This window comes from Salmo salar, chromosome ssa06, assembly GCF_905237065.1.
Source record: "Salmo salar chromosome ssa06, Ssal_v3.1, whole genome shotgun sequence".
Classification (NCBI taxonomy): Eukaryota; Metazoa; Chordata; class Actinopteri; order Salmoniformes; family Salmonidae; genus Salmo; species Salmo salar.
The window spans coordinates 60148557-60166793 of NC_059447.1; the positions used below are offsets into that span (position 1 = coordinate 60148557).

At 44.7% G+C, this 18237-nt stretch overlaps 1 protein-coding gene across 10 annotated transcripts in view; it reads left to right on the forward strand.

Annotated features, from left to right (window-relative positions):
- Positions 1 to 18077, forward strand: part of LOC106607744 (TGF-beta-activated kinase 1 and MAP3K7-binding protein 2) — a 73078-nt gene extending 55001 nt beyond the window's left edge. The window contains exons 2-8 of one of the 10 annotated variants that reach the window (XM_014205024.2): positions 7285 to 7483; positions 7589 to 9299; positions 10536 to 10696; positions 11384 to 11474; positions 14374 to 14469; positions 14865 to 14966; positions 15923 to 18077. In XM_014205024.2, coding sequence (XP_014060499.1) covers positions 7382 to 7483; positions 7589 to 9299; positions 10536 to 10696; positions 11384 to 11474; positions 14374 to 14469; positions 14865 to 14966; positions 15923 to 16035 — 2376 coding nt within the window. In that variant the 5' untranslated portion in view covers positions 7285 to 7381 and the 3' untranslated portion in view covers positions 16036 to 18077. The remainder of the gene's footprint in view (positions 1 to 7284; positions 7484 to 7588; positions 9300 to 10535; positions 10697 to 11383; positions 11475 to 14373; positions 14470 to 14864; positions 14967 to 15922) is intronic. The other 9 variants (XM_014205026.2, XM_014205027.2, XM_014205028.2 and 6 more) reach the window with 9 other exon arrangements.
- The last annotated feature ends 160 nt before the right edge of the window (positions 18078 to 18237 follow it).

Below are 18237 nucleotides of genomic sequence, written 5' to 3' on the forward strand. Positions count from 1 at the left end.
CAATGTTCCTAGGCTGTCATTGAAAATAAGAATTTGTTCTTAACTGACTTGCCTAGTTAAATAAAAAAATTTAAATAATTGCTAGCTAGCCAAAGACACTTCAGTAACTCTTGGCAGTTAACACAGGCAGCTACTTCATGGAAACTAATCCATTGTGATTTAATTATAATGTCAATACTAAAAGTAACTGCTAAAATAAAGGAAACACCAACATAAAGTGTCTTAATAGGATGTTGGGCCACCAAGAGCCAGAACAGCTTCAATGCACCTTCAGAGGGATGCAACACCATTCTTCCATGAGAAATTCCATAATTTGGTGTTTTGTTGATGGTGGTGGAAAAGGCTGTCTCAGGTGCCACTCCAGAATCTCCCATAAGTGTTTGAGATCTGGTGACTGAAACGATCATGGCATATGGTTTAAATATGTTTTCATTCTCATCAAACCGTTCAGTGACCACTCGTGCCCTGTGGATGGGGGCATTGTCATCCTATGGGGGCATAGCCATGGTAGCCAAAATAATGGCATGCCCAGCATTTTTATACATGACCCTAAGCATGATGTTATTTGCTTAATTAGCTCAGGAACCACACGTGTGGAAGCACCTGCTTTCAATATACTTTGTATCCCTCATTTATTCAAGTGTTTCCATTATTTTGGTAGTTACCTGGAGCTACAGTGGCCAGCTAGCTAGCTTGGAGTAATTATTTAGTGTTGTGTGCATTGCGCACTTAGCTAGCTACCATCCCATTGCCTACATTGCATATGAAGTGTGACTGTCTCATTTAGCAAGCTGTAAGGGGGTGGATGTCACTGGGAAAAGTAGCCTCTTTTTTGTCTTGTTGGCCGTCCTTTCCGCTCTCCACTCATGCTCTCTGACTCAAAGTATCATTTTTTGGTCCCGACAGGGAAACCGATTCTACATGTAGAAACGCGAGCAAATGTCATCAGTCGGACGCTATCTGCAGGTGGTCCCCAAAACACACCACGCAGTCAGCAAGCCGAAACAAACGCCGGATAATCGGCACATCAACATTCAGTGCAGTGTGTTCTCTCTTAAAGTCTAGATGTTCATTCTGTTTAACAATATGACATTAATGTAGTGGTAAACCACTTTTATTTTCGAGAGGGGAGGCTCTGCGATGTCTTTAAATACTTCTCTGTTAAGACCAGGCACCTCAATGAAGTTTCCATTCAGGCTTAAGCTTTCAAAATCCTTTCGTGAAGGTGAAAGTTCCTCACAGTGTTGTTGAATCAAAACAATATCTATGTTAAAGAATGGGTCAAGTTCCATGCTTCCAGAAGACGAAGTGTGTGTGTGTGTGTGTGTGTGTGTGTGTGTGTGTGTGTGTGTGTGTGTGTGTGTGTGTGTGTGTGTGTGTGTGTGTGTGTGTGTGTGTGTGTGTGAGCATGTGTGTGTGAGCATGTGTGTGAGCATGTGTGTGTGAGCATGTGTGTGTGAGCATGTGTGTGTGTGCGTGGGTGGGTGAGCATGTGTGCGTGGGTGGGTGAATATGAACATGTGTGTGTTAGAGAGAGAGCGAGAGAGAGAGAGTTAGTCCCCTCGGTGTGCCTGGCTTCAGCTTGTTGCCATCATGAATGTAATCTGAGGTACACCAAGCTTTAAAGGGTAGGTAGCATAAACGTAACCACATGTAACTTATGGATTGGCATTAATACTAACGCATCAAGTCCCAATGCAAAGTTACACCTCATGTCATGTCTGAAGTCATGCCGGAAAATATTTTTTGCGGGGGTGTGACGTGATATGGAGGACCCGGCAAGCCAGCCTATTCTCTATAATGTTAACTGCTACAGAAATAACTTTAAATGTATAACCTCAAATTAAACCAATCGTTTCCACTCATGACTACTGGTTTCAATGACATTTTCAGCCAATTTACAAGCAAATACTTTATGATTTTATTGTTACAAATCAGCTTGCAAGGTTTCTAGCCAACTAGCCTGCTAACGTTAGCCCTACCAACATGCTAACATTACGTGAGTAACATGAGTAAAAGCTGGTGAATAAAAACAACCCTTTAAAATGAGCTGAGGTACACCAGCTGTTGAAGGTGGTCTGAACCACAGTACAACAAAATGGGAGTCATATGTAAATATTTTAAAGATGAACTAATATTTCTCAGATGATCTGCTGCTTAAATGGACTTATATACACTGAGTGTACAAAACATTAGGTACTAGAATTTTTGTTATGTTCAGTACTTCTGTCATATGTGTCTCGTGATTGAGAGGATCCAGTCTGTATTGACGCAGCCTCTACAGAGCTAAGAAAGGGCCTGCTCCACTTACTCATTCATTGGTAGAGCTGTCTGGGCTGCTGTTAGCTCCGCACTCATGCTGCACAGATGTTAACACACTTGAATAATGCAACACAGAATGCAGAAATGTTGAAACAATGTCCATAATTGCTAGAACGCTTTTTCAATGCAAGACGACACCGGTAGCTTCCAGCATTAATTGTAGGCTAACTTTCCTTGCTAGCTTACGGCTGAATTCACTACCCTAGTACTTTGTTTGTGATAATATGCTAACCATAACGCAAAATCTACTGATTTCGAAGCTCATTGTCACCAAAAACGTGATTAATTCATTTAGTCTCCCTCGCCACCAAAGCTCATTCACTTCCTCGTCTCCCTCGCTTTCCGTCTGGTTTCCACTAGATTCCATAGCCACAAAGTCAGATTCCACTGCCTGAGACAGCGCATACTTTTATAAAAATAAAAGATTGCTTCTTCTATGCAAATGTTGTTGATCAGTACAACAAATAATATGTTCTCCTAGCAGTTTGCAGTAAAATAAGTCCTAAATGGAAAACATTGTTTGTCATCTGTAGCCCCATGAAATCAGCTAAAACAAGCTCAATAACTCAATGCATGCACATATTCCTATTGAGTAATATGCATTCACCTGTATTGGGAATAGACCTAAGCTATATGTTGATTTACCCAGTTTATCAACAGAGATTTACGATTCAAATAAATTATTACCGTTTATGTTGTTTTGTAGTTAGATTGGTAAAAACAAAGTCAAATTTATTGTATGATTGTATAATTTATTAATGAATGCATACATGGCTGTCTCCAAAAAATGGACTTACAAATGTTCTAATGTAATGATATTGAACTCAAAAGATGCCCAACAGTTGAACAGAGCAGTAGTGAGAGTTTATCTGTCTGGATAAAGTGCCATTCTGTGACTTTGGGTAATACGTTTTTATTTTTGTGGTCTCATTTTTGTATCGAGTATCACGATGGTATAGAGTATCGTTACACTAAACTTGGTATCGGTATCGAAGTCAAAATTCTGGTATCGTGACACTAATTGTGGGTAGTTTAGAAGATATCCGTAAATAAGTTAATAAATAGGTGAAAACCCCAAAACATAACTATGTTTGTAGTTATAGGTAACCAGATCGTGACAACAACTAAGTTACTAAGTCTTTGACCACACTGTGTTACTTTGGTGAGTAAAAACTCATGCTTCCTACCTACCCTTTAAGACGAGCTGTTGAAGGTGGTCTGAATCACAGTCCATCAAAATGGGACTCATTTGTAAATATTTTAAACATGAACTAATATTTCTCAGATCTGCTGCTTAAATTGACTTATATACACTGAGTGTACAAAACATTAGGAACACCTTCCTAATATTGAGTTGCATTCCTTTTCCCCTCAGAACAGCCTCAAATAGTTGGGGCATGGACTACAAGGTGTCAAGCATTCCACAGGGATACTGGCCCATGTTGACTCCAATGCTTCCCACAGTTGGCTGGATGTCCTTTCGGTGGTGGACCATTCTTGATACACACAGGAAACTGTCGAGCGTGAAAAACCCAGCAGCTTTGCAGTTCTTGACACACTCAAACCAGTGTGCATGGCACCTACTACCATACCCAGTTTAAAGGGACTTAAATATTTTGTCTTGCCCATTCTCTGAATGGCACACATACACAATCCATGTCTCAATTGTCTCAAGGCTTGAAAATTCTTCTTTAATCTGTCTCGTCCCCTTCATCTACAGTACACTGAAGTGGATTTAACAGGGGACATCAATAAGGGATCATAGCTTTCACCTGGATTCACCTTGTCAGTCTATGTCATGGAAAGAGTTCCTGATGTTTTGTACACTCAGTGTATTTTGAATAGGATTTCTTGTTCTCCAATGTTCAAATATTCCTAGAAATGTTGGGTTGTTGAATGAGGCCTTGAAGCTCTCAGGTGTAGCACTGATTTTGAGGATTTGACAACACTCTTTTGTTCACAATTGTGCTTGGCCCCAAATATTGAAGTGAACGATTCGGTCGTCGTACCTTGACCCACAGCAGATGTGTGTTTGCACGGTAGGGTGCGTGCGTGTGTGTGTGTGTGTGTGTGTGTGTGTGTGTGTGTGTGTGTGTGTGTGTGTGTGTGTGTGTGTGTGTGTGTGTGTGTGTGTGTGTGTGTGTGTGTGTGTGTGTGTGTGTGTACCATGTGGCCACACTGGAGTACTGGGGCGCCTGCCAGCAGGCCTCAGAGCGTCCACTGCCAATTAGTCCCTTTATTTGTTTAAATTTCGCTGGACTGCGAGGTAGTTAGACATTCCAAGCCGTGTTGCTGCCTGGTGCCTGACGCTGCAGAGGACTGCTCTGATTGAAGACTATGGGATTTATAGGGTTTTTCACCGTGGTAATGGCCTTGGCGTATCGATGGCATAACCAGAAGATGTACCAGCTGGTTTAACCCAGGGGACTGGTCGTGTTGAAAGGTGTGTTAGGCACGGGGCACTGATGGAGGGAAAGGCTGGCTGGCTGTGTAGTGGGCCTCTATTTTCTATCAATCAGAGTAAAATGTGCTGGCCATATATCATGATATCGGATCCCCACAAATAGGGTTACCTTGGACCTACAACCCTCCAGGTTCTCATTTATAGAAGCTGTGAACTTTACCTACTGCAGCTACACACCAGATCAGGAAAGTAACACACCGCAGGTTGTAACGCAGTTGCATTCATCATCTCCATATGAACCCAAAATGACATAGATGAAGTAGGCTATAACTTGTTTGTTTAGAATACATTTTAGTTGACTTGGCTTTTTAATGTCAGGAATGCTGCAACAGCACTGTGTCCGTTTACAATCTCTCCACTTAAGGCTCCCGTGCATTGATCGTTAATACCCATTACATTCTTTCTCTAATTGAAGCAGACATTTTTATGGTGCACCCACTCCTACTGAGTGAATGAGTCCATTGACAAGAGCGTGGCAGGGGCTGTTACCTCCAGAAATTAGCCTGGAGCTGCGGGTCAGTGCTCTGGCACTGGGAATAACAGCTCCGCAATGGGAGCTTTGTTTATTTATCTCCCTGGTTCCACAGTTCTCCTCTCAGGACCTATGACAACCCCCCCCCTCTGCTCCCTCCCTCCGCAGGCCCAGGAGTGGCTGTGAGGCTGAGCCAAACCAGGGCCTTTTCTTTTTGGGCTGTAATTATGTGCAATAAGGAAGTGTGGACCTTTTTTTGTTTTTTGAAGGCAGGACAAAAAACTCTAACCACAATGTTGACCTGTAGTTGGGTCAGTTGCCAAGTAGTGAATTTCCTTTCCCACAGACAGACTAGTCCTGCAGCCCAGCCTACGAGAGGAGCCTGAATGGTGGATCATAAGAGTTCACCACTATGCCCTTTGGGCTGACCTATGCTCCTGTTTCTAAATCACACTAGGTAGATTTGTGTTAGAAGTGTTGAGGAGCCACAGCTTTGGCTCGGTGATTGAAACAACAAAGCCTTGTTTTCCATAGACCTTATTAGCTGGAGGCGGTTACGTTTGCTCTAAACATGTAATCTGTGATATGGCAAACTTATTTTCCTCTAGTTTTTATTTACAGAGAGAGCCTCTCTTTGCTGCTTACTCCGCTCTTTTGATGCACTGAAATGAATTCTTCAGTGTGGTTGGTATGATTGCAAAACTTTCCATTTCCTTGAATTGCAAAGGGCAAAAGAAGGCATTGACTGACAGTTTGAGTGCCTGGGCTGAAAGAAAAGGATGTACCCAGACTTTGTTATTCTGTGTCTCACTCTCTGAAACATGATTTACACGTTTTTTTTTCATGTGAGGACACATTGCAATAGTGTGTCACGATCGGGCTAGTTGTTTCATTGTATCATCCAAGTCAATATCCTGCCAGTTTTCAGATGTTATCCCAGCCGGTCTCGTTTGAGTCAGTCTCAGGCTGTTCCAGAGCCCTGTTGCTGCTGGCTCCCTCTTCTGACAGTAGCCCTGTAGCTCCTCCCACTGTTATCATCAGCTCTGGTGGGATGTTTTGTCATCCAGATTGACATCTCCTCAGTTATGACATTACACATGCTTCCAGCTCAGATAAGACAGCACTGCTACTTGCTATGTCAATTCCTTGGCACAACAGGAGTAATGTGCCTCAAAGCTGCAATGTCTCACTCCTCTTATCAGACGATCATACTTTGTGTTTAATATTTTTAAAGTCGCTTCTGGATTTCATTTGGCCTGACATCCAATCTGATGGATTGGATTACCTATGACTTTGAGATAATCCAGGATGCTCATCCTCCACCCACACTGGACTAATCTCTGCAGGTTTTTCAGGGCCTACAGCGCAATGTTTTGAATGGCAAATTCTGAGCCTCACGCTAGAGGAAGTTTTGAATGAGTGCGGTTAGAAATAGCTCCAGAGTGTGGGCATGTGCGAATGACATGCACCAAGCTACACCGTGCTATTCTCATGAAAATCCACTATTCTCCTTGGCTCTGTATATCTAGGCTAAATATTTACCAGGGTCAAAAGACCCTCAATTCCGTGCTCTTGAGAAGGTCAGCATCATCCACACCGTGTGGCCCTGTTGCTCAGTGTGAATGACGCTGGTCTGTCAGAGGTAAAGCAGTGTTTTTCCGCTTGCCTCAAAGCTCCTCTGTAGCACTGGCATTGACTTAACTGACATTCATGTGCAGATTGCTACAGTTCTGGGAGCTACTGTTTGGGTCTGCTCTGTCCTCCTTCCCTGTCACTGCGTCACGCATAGGCCTACCTTGTCATTAACATCCTTTCAAAACACAGACCGGTACCGGTACAGTACACACTGTCTCTTTACTCTGTGTAGACCAAGAGAGGGTGTGTATGAGAATAGTAGGGAAACCCAGAAACTGCTATATGTGTGTGTGTGTGTGTGTGTGTGTGTGTGTGTGTGTGTGTGTGTGTGTGTGTGTGTGGGTGTGTACAGTTACAACTGCGGGTACTAACCTAAGCATCTGTTTTCCAGAAGATGCTCAAGTTGTGGCTGAGGTGCTGCCACCACTGAGGCGTCGTCAGTGTGCTGAACGGAGCGAGCAGAGCAGTCCTGACCTGGCAGTACACGAATGGCCCAGGGAAGCCACCAGATTGACATTCGGGTTTTGCACGACCTGCGCCAGAAGTTTCCTGAAGTTCCAGAGGGTGTTGTGTCCCAGTGTGTTCTGCAGGTGAGTCCGGGGTATCCTCCTTTCCAGTCCATAGGTTTTACCCAACGAAATATATTTAGCTGATATATCACAAATGACTGATTTTGAAGATTCTCTTTTCCTCAGAACGACAACAATTTGGACGCCTGTTGTGAGTACCTGTCTCAGGTGAGCCCGGGGTACTTGTACAGTGAAGGAGGCAACCTCAGCAACACCGACGACCCCAGCTTCATCAGGCTCCGCAATCACATGACCCAGCTGAACCTGGGCCTGCAGTCTCAGTTTCAGAATGTGCATGCGGCCCCGGGACGGGACGGCCTGAGGATGAACGGCAGCAGGACTCTGTCCCACAGCCTGAGTGACGGGCCCCTCCAGACAGGACAGACCCCCAACAGTGACTTCTTCCAGCAGGAGCCCCAGTCAGCCCCCGTGCAGGCACCCTCCAGCCTCAATGTGTTTGGCGTGATGGAGCCCACGCGCAAGCCCCAGCCGCCCCAGCACCTGGGACTCTACCAGCTGGGGGGCAAAGGGCAGTCCATGGGCCATCATGGCCAGCAGACGCCCCGCTTCAACCCCATCACCGTCACCCTGGCCCCCAACATCCAGACGGGACGCAACACCCCCACCTCTTTGCACATACACGGCGGGCCCCATACACAGTCCGGACTGAGCAGTCCACAGGGTAACTCTATCTACATCAGGCCTTATGTGACCCAGCCCGGCGGTACGACCCGGCAAAGCCAGCAGCAGCAGGCGGGCAGGGCCCAGTACAGCCCCACCTCCCAGCCCCAGCAGCAGATCTACCAGATCTCCCATCCCACCTCACTGCCTGGCTCCCGGACAGGCCCTTCCTCCCAGCAGCACCAGCACGGCTCCTCACATACCTCACAGCACCAGTCACAGGGCCACCAGACCTCCCATGTCTACATGCCCATCAGCTCCCCCACCAACCCACAGGCCCCCTCCTCTATCCTCCAGGCCCCCTCTGGAGGTCAGGCCTCCTCCTCTGGTGCCTCGTCCTCGGTCATGCCCTCTGGCATGTCCTCCTTCAGCCAGTACAACATCCAGAACATCTCCACCGGACCGCGCAAGAACCAGATAGAGATCAAACTTGAATCTCCTCAGAGGAGCAACTCCACCACGACCACGCTGCGCACCAGCAGCAGCCCCCGCTCCAACTCCTCCACCTCCTCCTCCTGCCCGTCATCCTCCTCCTCTGTCGGGGCAGCCCCTGGCCCCACCACTACCCCCCTGTCCATCGGAGGCCAGGGCCTAAGCCGCAGCCAGCCCACTGTTTACATCTCTGCCAGCCCGCCCACCGCTGCTACTACCACCCCCTCTGACGAGGCCGTCATGGTCCCAACCGGCTCTCGCTCCCAGCCCAAGTTTTACATTACTGCTAATAACGATGACGGTGGAGGCAGAAACCCTCCAACCGTCTACATCTCTGCTCAACCTTCTCCGCACGGGTCGCAGGGGGCCCGGAATATGGGGGGCCAGGTGAGCATGGGCCCCGCCTACATCCACCACCACCCACCCAAGTCCCGCGCGTCTATGGGAGGGGCAGGCACGGCCACCTCGCCCCGAGTGGTGGTCACCCAGCCCAACACCAAGTACACTTTCAAAATCACAGTGTCCCCCAACAAGCCCCCAGCAGTGTCCCCTGGCGTCGTGTCCCCTACCTTTGAGGCCACCAACCTCCTCAGCCTCCCGTCGGACCACCATTTTGTGGAGCCGGAGCCCCATCATCTCTCAGACCCGCTGTCTGCACACAGGGAGAGGCCCAGCGAGCCACGCAGACTCAGCATGGGTTCAGACGACGCTGCATACACACAAGGTAAGACAGGATCAGGGTTACTAAAATCTCAGCCGTCAGCTGCTTTGCTTTGTCGACAGTCACGATCTGTCACTAGGAAGTATAGACACTCACCCACAAACACACATCCGGATACAGTTAGTTGTGCAATTGGTTAAGTTGAACTATGGTATCCCTCAGTCACATGTGCAACAAAAGTCAAGTGCCCAAAGAGACATAACATCCACTTTTGAGAATAACTTTCCCTCACGACAGTAAGGAATAGAATGCATTTTTGTCCACCAGTAGTAAATGCCTTTTCCACTGCATTCTGCCAAGAAAGTCAGTTGACTATTGCGTATCGTTTATGCCTCCTTTTAACTTTGATTTACGTAATATTGACACTAATGCATTTTTTAAGCCAAATTCTGTAGACTCATTAAAAACCTCTTGGCCTTAAAACCCTGCTTCATCTCAGCCTGATTTGAGGGAGCAGATGAATTGTTGAAGGTGACTCGCATAGGGTGTGATTGGAGCATGAGTCGGCTGCAATAATACTGGGTTTGCGCTGACAGCCCTTGGACTGCGGCGGTGTGAGTCAAATGTGTTGGAGCGCAGCGTTTCCTTTTTTGGACTTTTGACTGGATTACGTGCGAGTCAGTGCCTGTAGCCTTCGCTAGACGCTTACTCGCTGCTGCGACTACTGTGGGGCTTCTCCTCTCTCTCCCCGGCCCTGAGGCTGTGCCTTCTGCCCCTTATCTTTCAATGCAGCCCTCAACATGCATTCCTCTCTGGCTCGAATGCTGCTCCCAGCTTGGTTTGGCCTGGGGGGGGCTGCCTGGAAAAACACAAAGCCTACTTCTGAGGGGTGGGGTGTATTGTGTTTGTTGTTTACTTTGGTCTTTCTGTGTGGGGAATGAATGAATTAAAGCAGGGACGGCTAATTTCCTCATAGCATATAGCATGCGTTATAAGACAAAGCATGTCATGAATGCGTTATAAGACAATGTAACGCTTCTTAGGAAGCGTTTTGAGCAAGTTTTTCCCCAGGATCATTGTTCACTCCACCAAATGCCCTTTCTAAAATAAGCCGTGAAATGAAGAACGATTATGCTACTGTATGATTCTTACTCAGCCCCACTGCACGTAGCGTTATTTCCAAAAGGGAAATGTATCTAGCTTTTGTGGTTCTTCAAACACACCATAATTCAGCAGTCAGAGATAAGCCATCAGTCTGTCCCTATGTCACAGTGTTAATGTGTACAATGTATCTTGCAGCCCTGTTGGTTCACCAGAAGGCCCGTATGGACCGGCTGTGGCATGAGCTGGAGTTAAAAAAGAGGACGCTGGAGAAGCTAAAAGACGAGGTGAACGAGATGGAGAACGACCTGACTAGGAGACGGCTAGAACGATCCAACTCCCAGTCCCAAATCCCCTCGGTAAGTCCCCACAGACACTGCTCTCCCACTACACACACTACTCTCCCACAGAGAGATACTACAACTAGAACATCAATGTTCCTATCCTTGTGCAGCAACTGTATTCAACTGTCTTAGTAGAGGTCTTTGGTAATTTGACTCAAGAATACGCTCCTGAGTCGCAAGGTGTATTTAACGTATTTTCTAAGGAAACCATGATTCTTTGGGGCAATTCAAAAAAACACACACCCACCCATTGAATTTTTTCACCCAATGTCAGGTTTACGTTAAGCGTGCAGCTGTGGGTTTATTGAACTATATCAGACCGCAAATCAAGTGGTGCTCGGAGTTTTCTGTTGAATCAGCTTTTTTCTGTGTCAACTATCACTGTGTGTTAGTCAGGGCAGGGAAAAGAGGATGTGGAAGGTTCAAGTTAAAATCCTGGAGTTGAACTCAGTAGCTCTTGTGTTTTCTGTGTATTCACTAGGCCAAGGAGACCTGGAGATAACTCTCTTCCTGACACTGTTAGCCCACTTGGCTCCGTGCACCTCCGTTGACTTATTACAGGCTTGTGTTGTGAGTCAGTACCGAACAGCATGTGCCGAGGCTCTCAGTCTCTACTCCTCCACTGTGCCTCATCAGCATACCGTGCTGCTACCTGCCTGTAAATGGCGGTTTATATGACCCTGTTTCCTTCTTTCTTATCAGATTGAGGAAATGCAGCAGTTACGATGCAAAAACAGGATACTGCAGATTGACATCGACCTTTTAACCAAAGAAATCGATCTTCAAACAAGAGGTAGGCGGCTCGGTTGGCTTCGTGGGGTGTGCTTTGTCGGCGTGCTTGTCGGTGTTGGGATGAACGTGACACCAGCTCTCTGTGTGTGGTGTGCATGCATGTGCTGTACGTCCAGTGTGTTCATGGTGTTTTAACGTGCTGTCTTTGTTGCTTTAAGATCAGCTCCTTCGGATAGCCCGGTCCTCATATTTCATTGTTTAGTCGTATTTCTGTATGTTATAATGGGTAGCTCTGTAGAGAGAGAGAGAGAGAGAGAGAGAGAGAGTCAAGAGAGGGGAAAATGATGTGGACTATTACAGAGCGAAGCAGCGAGGGGAAGCATGACCTGTGTTCAGTACAGCTGTACAGTAGTAGGTCTGTCTGCCTCTGCCAGGCCTGGTCTGGTCACATCCCCTCGGCACACGCAGTCAAGGTGCTGCCATTGTAATGTTAACTACCAGTTGTTTCCTGAATTGCATCCTGTTGCTGGTTGGTAACAAGGGATTTATAGCCCACCTGGCCGCTCTCCACGGCTGACAGGATTAATACACCAGCTAGCACAGTCACACAGGTGAATGGAGAATTAAAGGTGGCTCAGAATTGAATATGGCTTCTATTTAATAGACGGATTTGTGAAGAGTAAAGAGTCATGGCTTTGTATTCTGAGTTCTTTATTTGTCTTTGTGTGTTAGACTCCAGTCTCTTGCTTTATTGGTCTGTGACTCCTACACAGTTGCTGCTGTATGTGTGACTGTTGCATGTACAGTTGAAGTCTGAAGTTTACATACACTTAGGTTGGAGTCATTAAAACTTGTTTTTCAACCACTCCACACATTTCTTGTTAACAAACTATAGTTTTGGCAAGTCGGTTAGGACATCTACTTTGTGTATGACACAAGTAATTTTTCCAACAATTGTTCACAGACAGATTATTTCACTTATAATTCACTGTATCACAATTCCAGTGGTTCAGAAATGTACATACACTAAGTTGACTGTGCCTTTAAACAGCTTGGAAAATTCCAGAAAGGATGTCATGGCTTTAGAAGCTTCTGATAGGCTAATGGAGGTAATTTGAGTCAGTTGGAGGTGTACCTGTGGATGTATTTCAAGGCCTACCTTCAAACTCAGTGCCTCTTTGCTTGACATCATGGGAAAATCAAAAGAAATCAGCCAATACCTCAGAAAAAAAATTGTAGACCTCACAAGTTTGGTTCATCCTTGGGAGCAATTTCCAAATGCCTGAAGGTACCACGTTCATCTGTACAAACAATAGTACGCAAGTATAAACACCATGGGACAACGCAGCCGACATACCACTCAGGAAGGAGACTTGTTCTGTCTCCTAGAGCTGAATGTACTTTGGTGCGAAAAGTGCAAATCAATCCCAGAACAACAGCAAAGGACCTTGTGAAGATGCTGGAGGAAACAGGTACAAAAGTATCTATATCCACAGTTAAACGAGTCCTATATCGACATAACCTAAAAGGCCGCTCAGCAAGGAAGAAGCCACTGCTCCAAAACCGCCATTAAAAAGCCAGACTTCGGTTTGCAACTGCACATGGGGACAAAGATCGTACTTTTTGGAGAAATGTCCTCTCGTCTGATGAAACAAAAATAGAACTGTTTGGCCATAATGACCCTCGTTATTACATTTACATTTTAGTCATTTAGCAGACGCTCTTATCCAGAGCGACTTACAGTAGTCAATACATACATTTCATTTCATGCATTTTGTTTTTGTACTGGCCCCCCGTGGGAATCAAACCCACAACCCTGGCGTTGCACACACCATGCTGGCATTGCAAACACCATGCTCTACCAACTGAGCCACAGGGAAGACCATGCGGAAGACACATTTCAGTTGAAGGTATTCAGTTGTACAACTGACTAGGTATCCCCTTTCCAGCATTGGGGAACATCCGGCGCCTCGTTGTGCATGTTGCATCTATTTCTATGGGCACAAGCACTGTTCATGACACAAACTGTTCACACCCCTCTTGTTGGTGGAGAGAATTTTTCAGGGTTAAAGCTTATTTCCTGCAACTCTGCACATTTTGTCATGGGGTGAAAAGAACATTTTTCAGTTTTAAAGCTCATTTTCTTGCAATTGATTGACAGGGGATTGACCTCTAACTCATTATGTTTGGAGGAGAAAGGGGGAGGCTTGCAAACCGAAGAACACCATCCCAACCGTGAAGCACAGTGGCAGCATCATGTTGTGGGGGTGCTTTGCAGCAGGAGGGACTGGTGCACTTCACAAAATAGATGGCATCATGAGAATGGAAAATTATGTGGATATATTGAAGCAACATCTCAAGACATCAGTCAGGCAGATAAAGCTTGGTTGCAAATTGGTCTTCCAAATGGACAATGACCCCAAGCATTCTTCCAAAGTTGTGGCGAAATGGCTTAAGGACAACAAAGTCAAGGTATTGGAGTGGCCATCACAAAGCCCTGACCTCAATCCTATAGAAAATGTGTGGGCAGAACTGAAAAAGTGTGTGCGAGCAAGGAGGCCTACAAACCTGACTCAGTTACACCAGTTCTGTAAGGAGGAATGGGCCAAAATTCACCCAACTTATTGTGGAAGGCTACCCGGAAAGTTTGACCCAGGTTAAACAATTTAAAGGCAATGCTACCAAATACTAATTGAGTGTATGTAAACTTCTACGATGAAAGAAATAAAAGCTGAAATAAATCATTCTCTCTACTATTATTCTGACATTTCACATTCTTAAAATAAAGTGGTGATCCTAACTGACCTAAAACAGTGAATTTGTACTAGGATAATATGTCAGGAATTGTGATGTATTTGGCTAAGGTGTATGTAAACTTCCGACTTCAACTGTATGTTCGTATGCTATGCGTACTGATGCTTTCAGTTTTGCTTATGATATCTCTGTCCTGTTTGTCGCAGGACCCCACTTTAATCCCAGTGCAATTCATAACTTCTATGACAACATTGGATTCCTAGGTCCTGTCCCACCCAAACCCAAAGGTACTTTACGTGTTGGTAAGTTTAGGAAAGGTTGCATGGTCGCCTCTGGACAACCTGACCCTCTTACGCTTCCACTTTCCCTCTCTCCTTTCTTGGTGTTTTACTTAGTCATCAATGAATATCTATTGATAATGGGGCTTGAGATCTGTACTTGTGATGGTTTCTATCAGGGGTTATTTCTGTCTATCTGGGTAAAGTCTGCGTGGTTTCGATCATTCTCATCACATATGTTACCTTTCATCCTAAGTGTTTTCATTCAAGTATCTGTAAAACCTGGTATCATTGGTGTTTTCATTCATACTTGCGGCGTGGTTTTCACCTCTGCATATGCCATCTTTGTTTTCATGCCATTCCTCTCCTCCGTCTCTTGCTTCATTCCTTCCCTCCATCCTGTGCTTGGGACCTGTCAGAGCCAGAGGGTCAGGGGACAGACAGAAGAATATTTAATGTCACCTCCACGCTAACCATGGAGCCCTCTTCTGCCCCTCCTCCTCCCGCTGCTCTCCCTCTGGGTTGGTACCTGTAGCTCTGTCCGTCTGTCCGTCTGTCTGTCCCAGTGGTCCAACCTCTCACCTTTCCTCCTTCATACTGGGCCAGTCCTGTCCATCCAACCTGCACACCATAACAATCTTACAACAGATGACCTTTACATAGCGTTTTGCCATTTCATACTTAGAAAGCACCATTGACCACTAGAAAATAACTTGAGTCATCCCTTCAGCACATTTGTTGATGAGATGTTTTCCTGTTGTTATTTGAACATTTGACAGGATTCTCTTATCACTCGGATACTTTCTTAGCATTAAAAGGGCAATATGCAGTTGCTACATCCGTTTTTGGACTTATAAACTAATGATATATACCCATTGATTATTGAAGAATATAACTTATTGTCCTCAGGAGCTTAGTTCAACTGTTATACCCCATCAGAACCCAAAGAATAAGCTTGTTTTACTCCAATGTAAACAAAGTACATGTAAACAAACGCTGTAGTCTCAACATGGTTAAATCTATCATGTTAATATCATCAATGGTCAGTACTTGCATCCATAGCTCTGTCTATGAATTTGAGAGTGGTTGTATTTCTCCAGGGACGTCCCTCTGCTTTTTACTGAAAAGGGCGGTGAAAACGCATTGTTATTGTTTCAACTGCGGTTTGCCCCTTTAATCATTTTCTTGTGCAATACACATCCTGGAGGGTAAAAGAACCACAGTGATTCAGCAACTACCAACAACTGCCAACTCAAATCATCAGTGGTGCAGTGACAAAATCCCAGTTTTATTGCTGAAAAACAAACCAGCACATTGATTGACACATTGAATCACCCTTGACAGTCTGAGCCCACATTGATTGATGTTCATTGCCTGCAGCTGCCTGTGTGTCTGTGTGTTTATCTCTGTAGTCTGTTGGGTGACTAACGCCTCTTTCTCTCTCTCTCTCTCTCTTTCCCTCCCTCCCTCTATCCAGAGTCAGACCAGGAGGAAGACGAGGGGACGCAGTGGAGCTGCACGGCCTGCACCTTCCTCAACCACCCCGCCCTCAACCGCTGTGAACAGTGCGAGTTTCCACGGCACTTCTGAGCCACAAAGACGCCGATCAATACCCAACACCCCGCTCCACTTTTCCTTGAGAGTCAAAGAAACTAGATTTGAAAGGTTTTTCTTTTGCTAGTGGTAAGAAAATGAATGGACAGGGTTTGTAGTTTTTTCCATTTTGGGCCTGTTTCTTTTCCCCCCTCCTCCGAGGTTTGTAGAATGCTGAAGGCTTGACTGGATAGTGTTTACAGGTTGTGTTACTTTACTTAGCCAGCAGAGTTGGATGATACCTCACCTTGGAGTCTCTGCATGCGTGGGGTCACCCCCCCCATCCCTGCTCAACGCTCGACGGGCGACTTTACCCCTGGGGATGCCTCGCTGCTTCCTTATACAGTATTATCGGTGTCCTGCAGTGTGAGGGCACACACACACACGCACGAAAACCAACATGGGTGCCAACGTGCCTTTGCTGATTTGTGATGGCCTAATCAGGAATGGGAACTTTGGTCAGCTGTCACCTCACACCTGAAGGGAAAACTAACAGACTACTTGTGGACTATTTGTTTGGTTGCTGTTTCTATAGGATGGCTGGGGGAAACTCACAGTGTTATTACTGCCACCAAAACTTGCCTCTCGTTCTCCCCTGTAGTGTCCTTTATCAATCTCTTCAATCTACAGTAAAAAGAACGGAAAATAAATTGCATGCTTTATGTGTACAGTACATAGAGGGAGGAAATACCCTTGAGCTTTTTACTGTACATAATTTTAGAATGTGCCTTAAATGCCTTCTTCCTCACACTATGAAACACTTGTATTTCCTGTAAGTATAGCTTTATAGACTTTATTAACTTTGTTTTGTCTTGTTTTGTTTCCATTTTCTTTCAAACCAATAAGCACAGTGTCCCTTTTAAGCTCTTTACTTGATTTCTGTGAGAATTTAAGTATCGTGTAAAAAAGGGGAGCAGTTGTATGAAAACCTTGCGGTCCTGAAGCTTCGTTCACTCAGTCTGTTGTTCATTGCTTGTGTAAATGCAGAATTTCCTGTGTACGATCTGCAGATGCAGCAAAATCGAAAGATGGACGAGTTTTCTAGGATGCCAGAGCTCTTGGACTGGTGAAAAAAGCTCCGAAGCAGAATGACATCTTATCTGACAACTGGAATGTAGGTTTAATATTTGGGGACTTTTACACCTCAGCGTCACGAGACCCATGAATTTTTCAGTTCATCCTAAAACTTGCATCAAAATAGAAGCTTTCAAATCAGATGGAAGAAAAAAGACTTTGGTAATTGTATTAAGGTGTTGTCTATGTACAGCTTGGTGGAAGGCAACTGTTTCCTGAGGGCTTTCAGAATCAGAGTATTTTGCTATGCAGTATAAATTGGGTTTTCTAGAGTGTTCCAAAGATCAGGATGAATATGTTTTAAGGTATTCCTGTTTCAAATCAGCAGATATTTATATAGGTATGTGCCTTATCATATCTCCTCCTGGCCAGAAGTTTAGAATATATCCTCCAAAAAAAGACGACAACGACAGTGCCATCTTTACATTTCTAGTAAAGTGAGACAAAATGGTGACTGTCCTCTTTGTATCTTGTTTTTATTTGGTTTAATTTGTCCTGTGAAGCTTTTGTTTGATGAGGATGGTTTAAAAGTTTACCATTGTAATGATTTTACCTTAATTGTGGAATAGTTTATTATTCTTTGTGAAGTTTTTTACATGTTGCCTTACATTAATGCCTTAGATTGGCATTTGTATTGATTATCTATGCAGTCACAAATCAAGATGATTATTATTTTTTTTATCCAAAGCTTAGTATAATGTTAAAAATACGATTAGGTGGAAGCTAAATTCTTTGTTGTCTCTCTTAAGCACTTATGTCATATTTTTTTCCTCTAAAACCCCCAAAGAAACTCAGTTTTCAGCTTTATCTGCAAAGCTCGGTGTGAAGAGTCAGTTCATACTTGTTTTATTAATAAAATAAAATAAACTAATTTGGATATCTAAAGTGTTTTTGATTTTAGCTGGGAAAACTGTCTTTGTAACAGATAAGTTATTTGTAAAAAAATAAATAAATCTATTCTGAAATTCTGGATTTCTTACTGGATATTCTACATGTTGATTCCATTCCATTGGTTGTTGGCTTGTGGTGAAGTGATGACAATTGTCTTTGGATCATTTCTCCTCACTCCAATAGATGGCAGTAGAGACCTAAAATAGTTAGTACGATAAAGTGCAGGGAGCATGG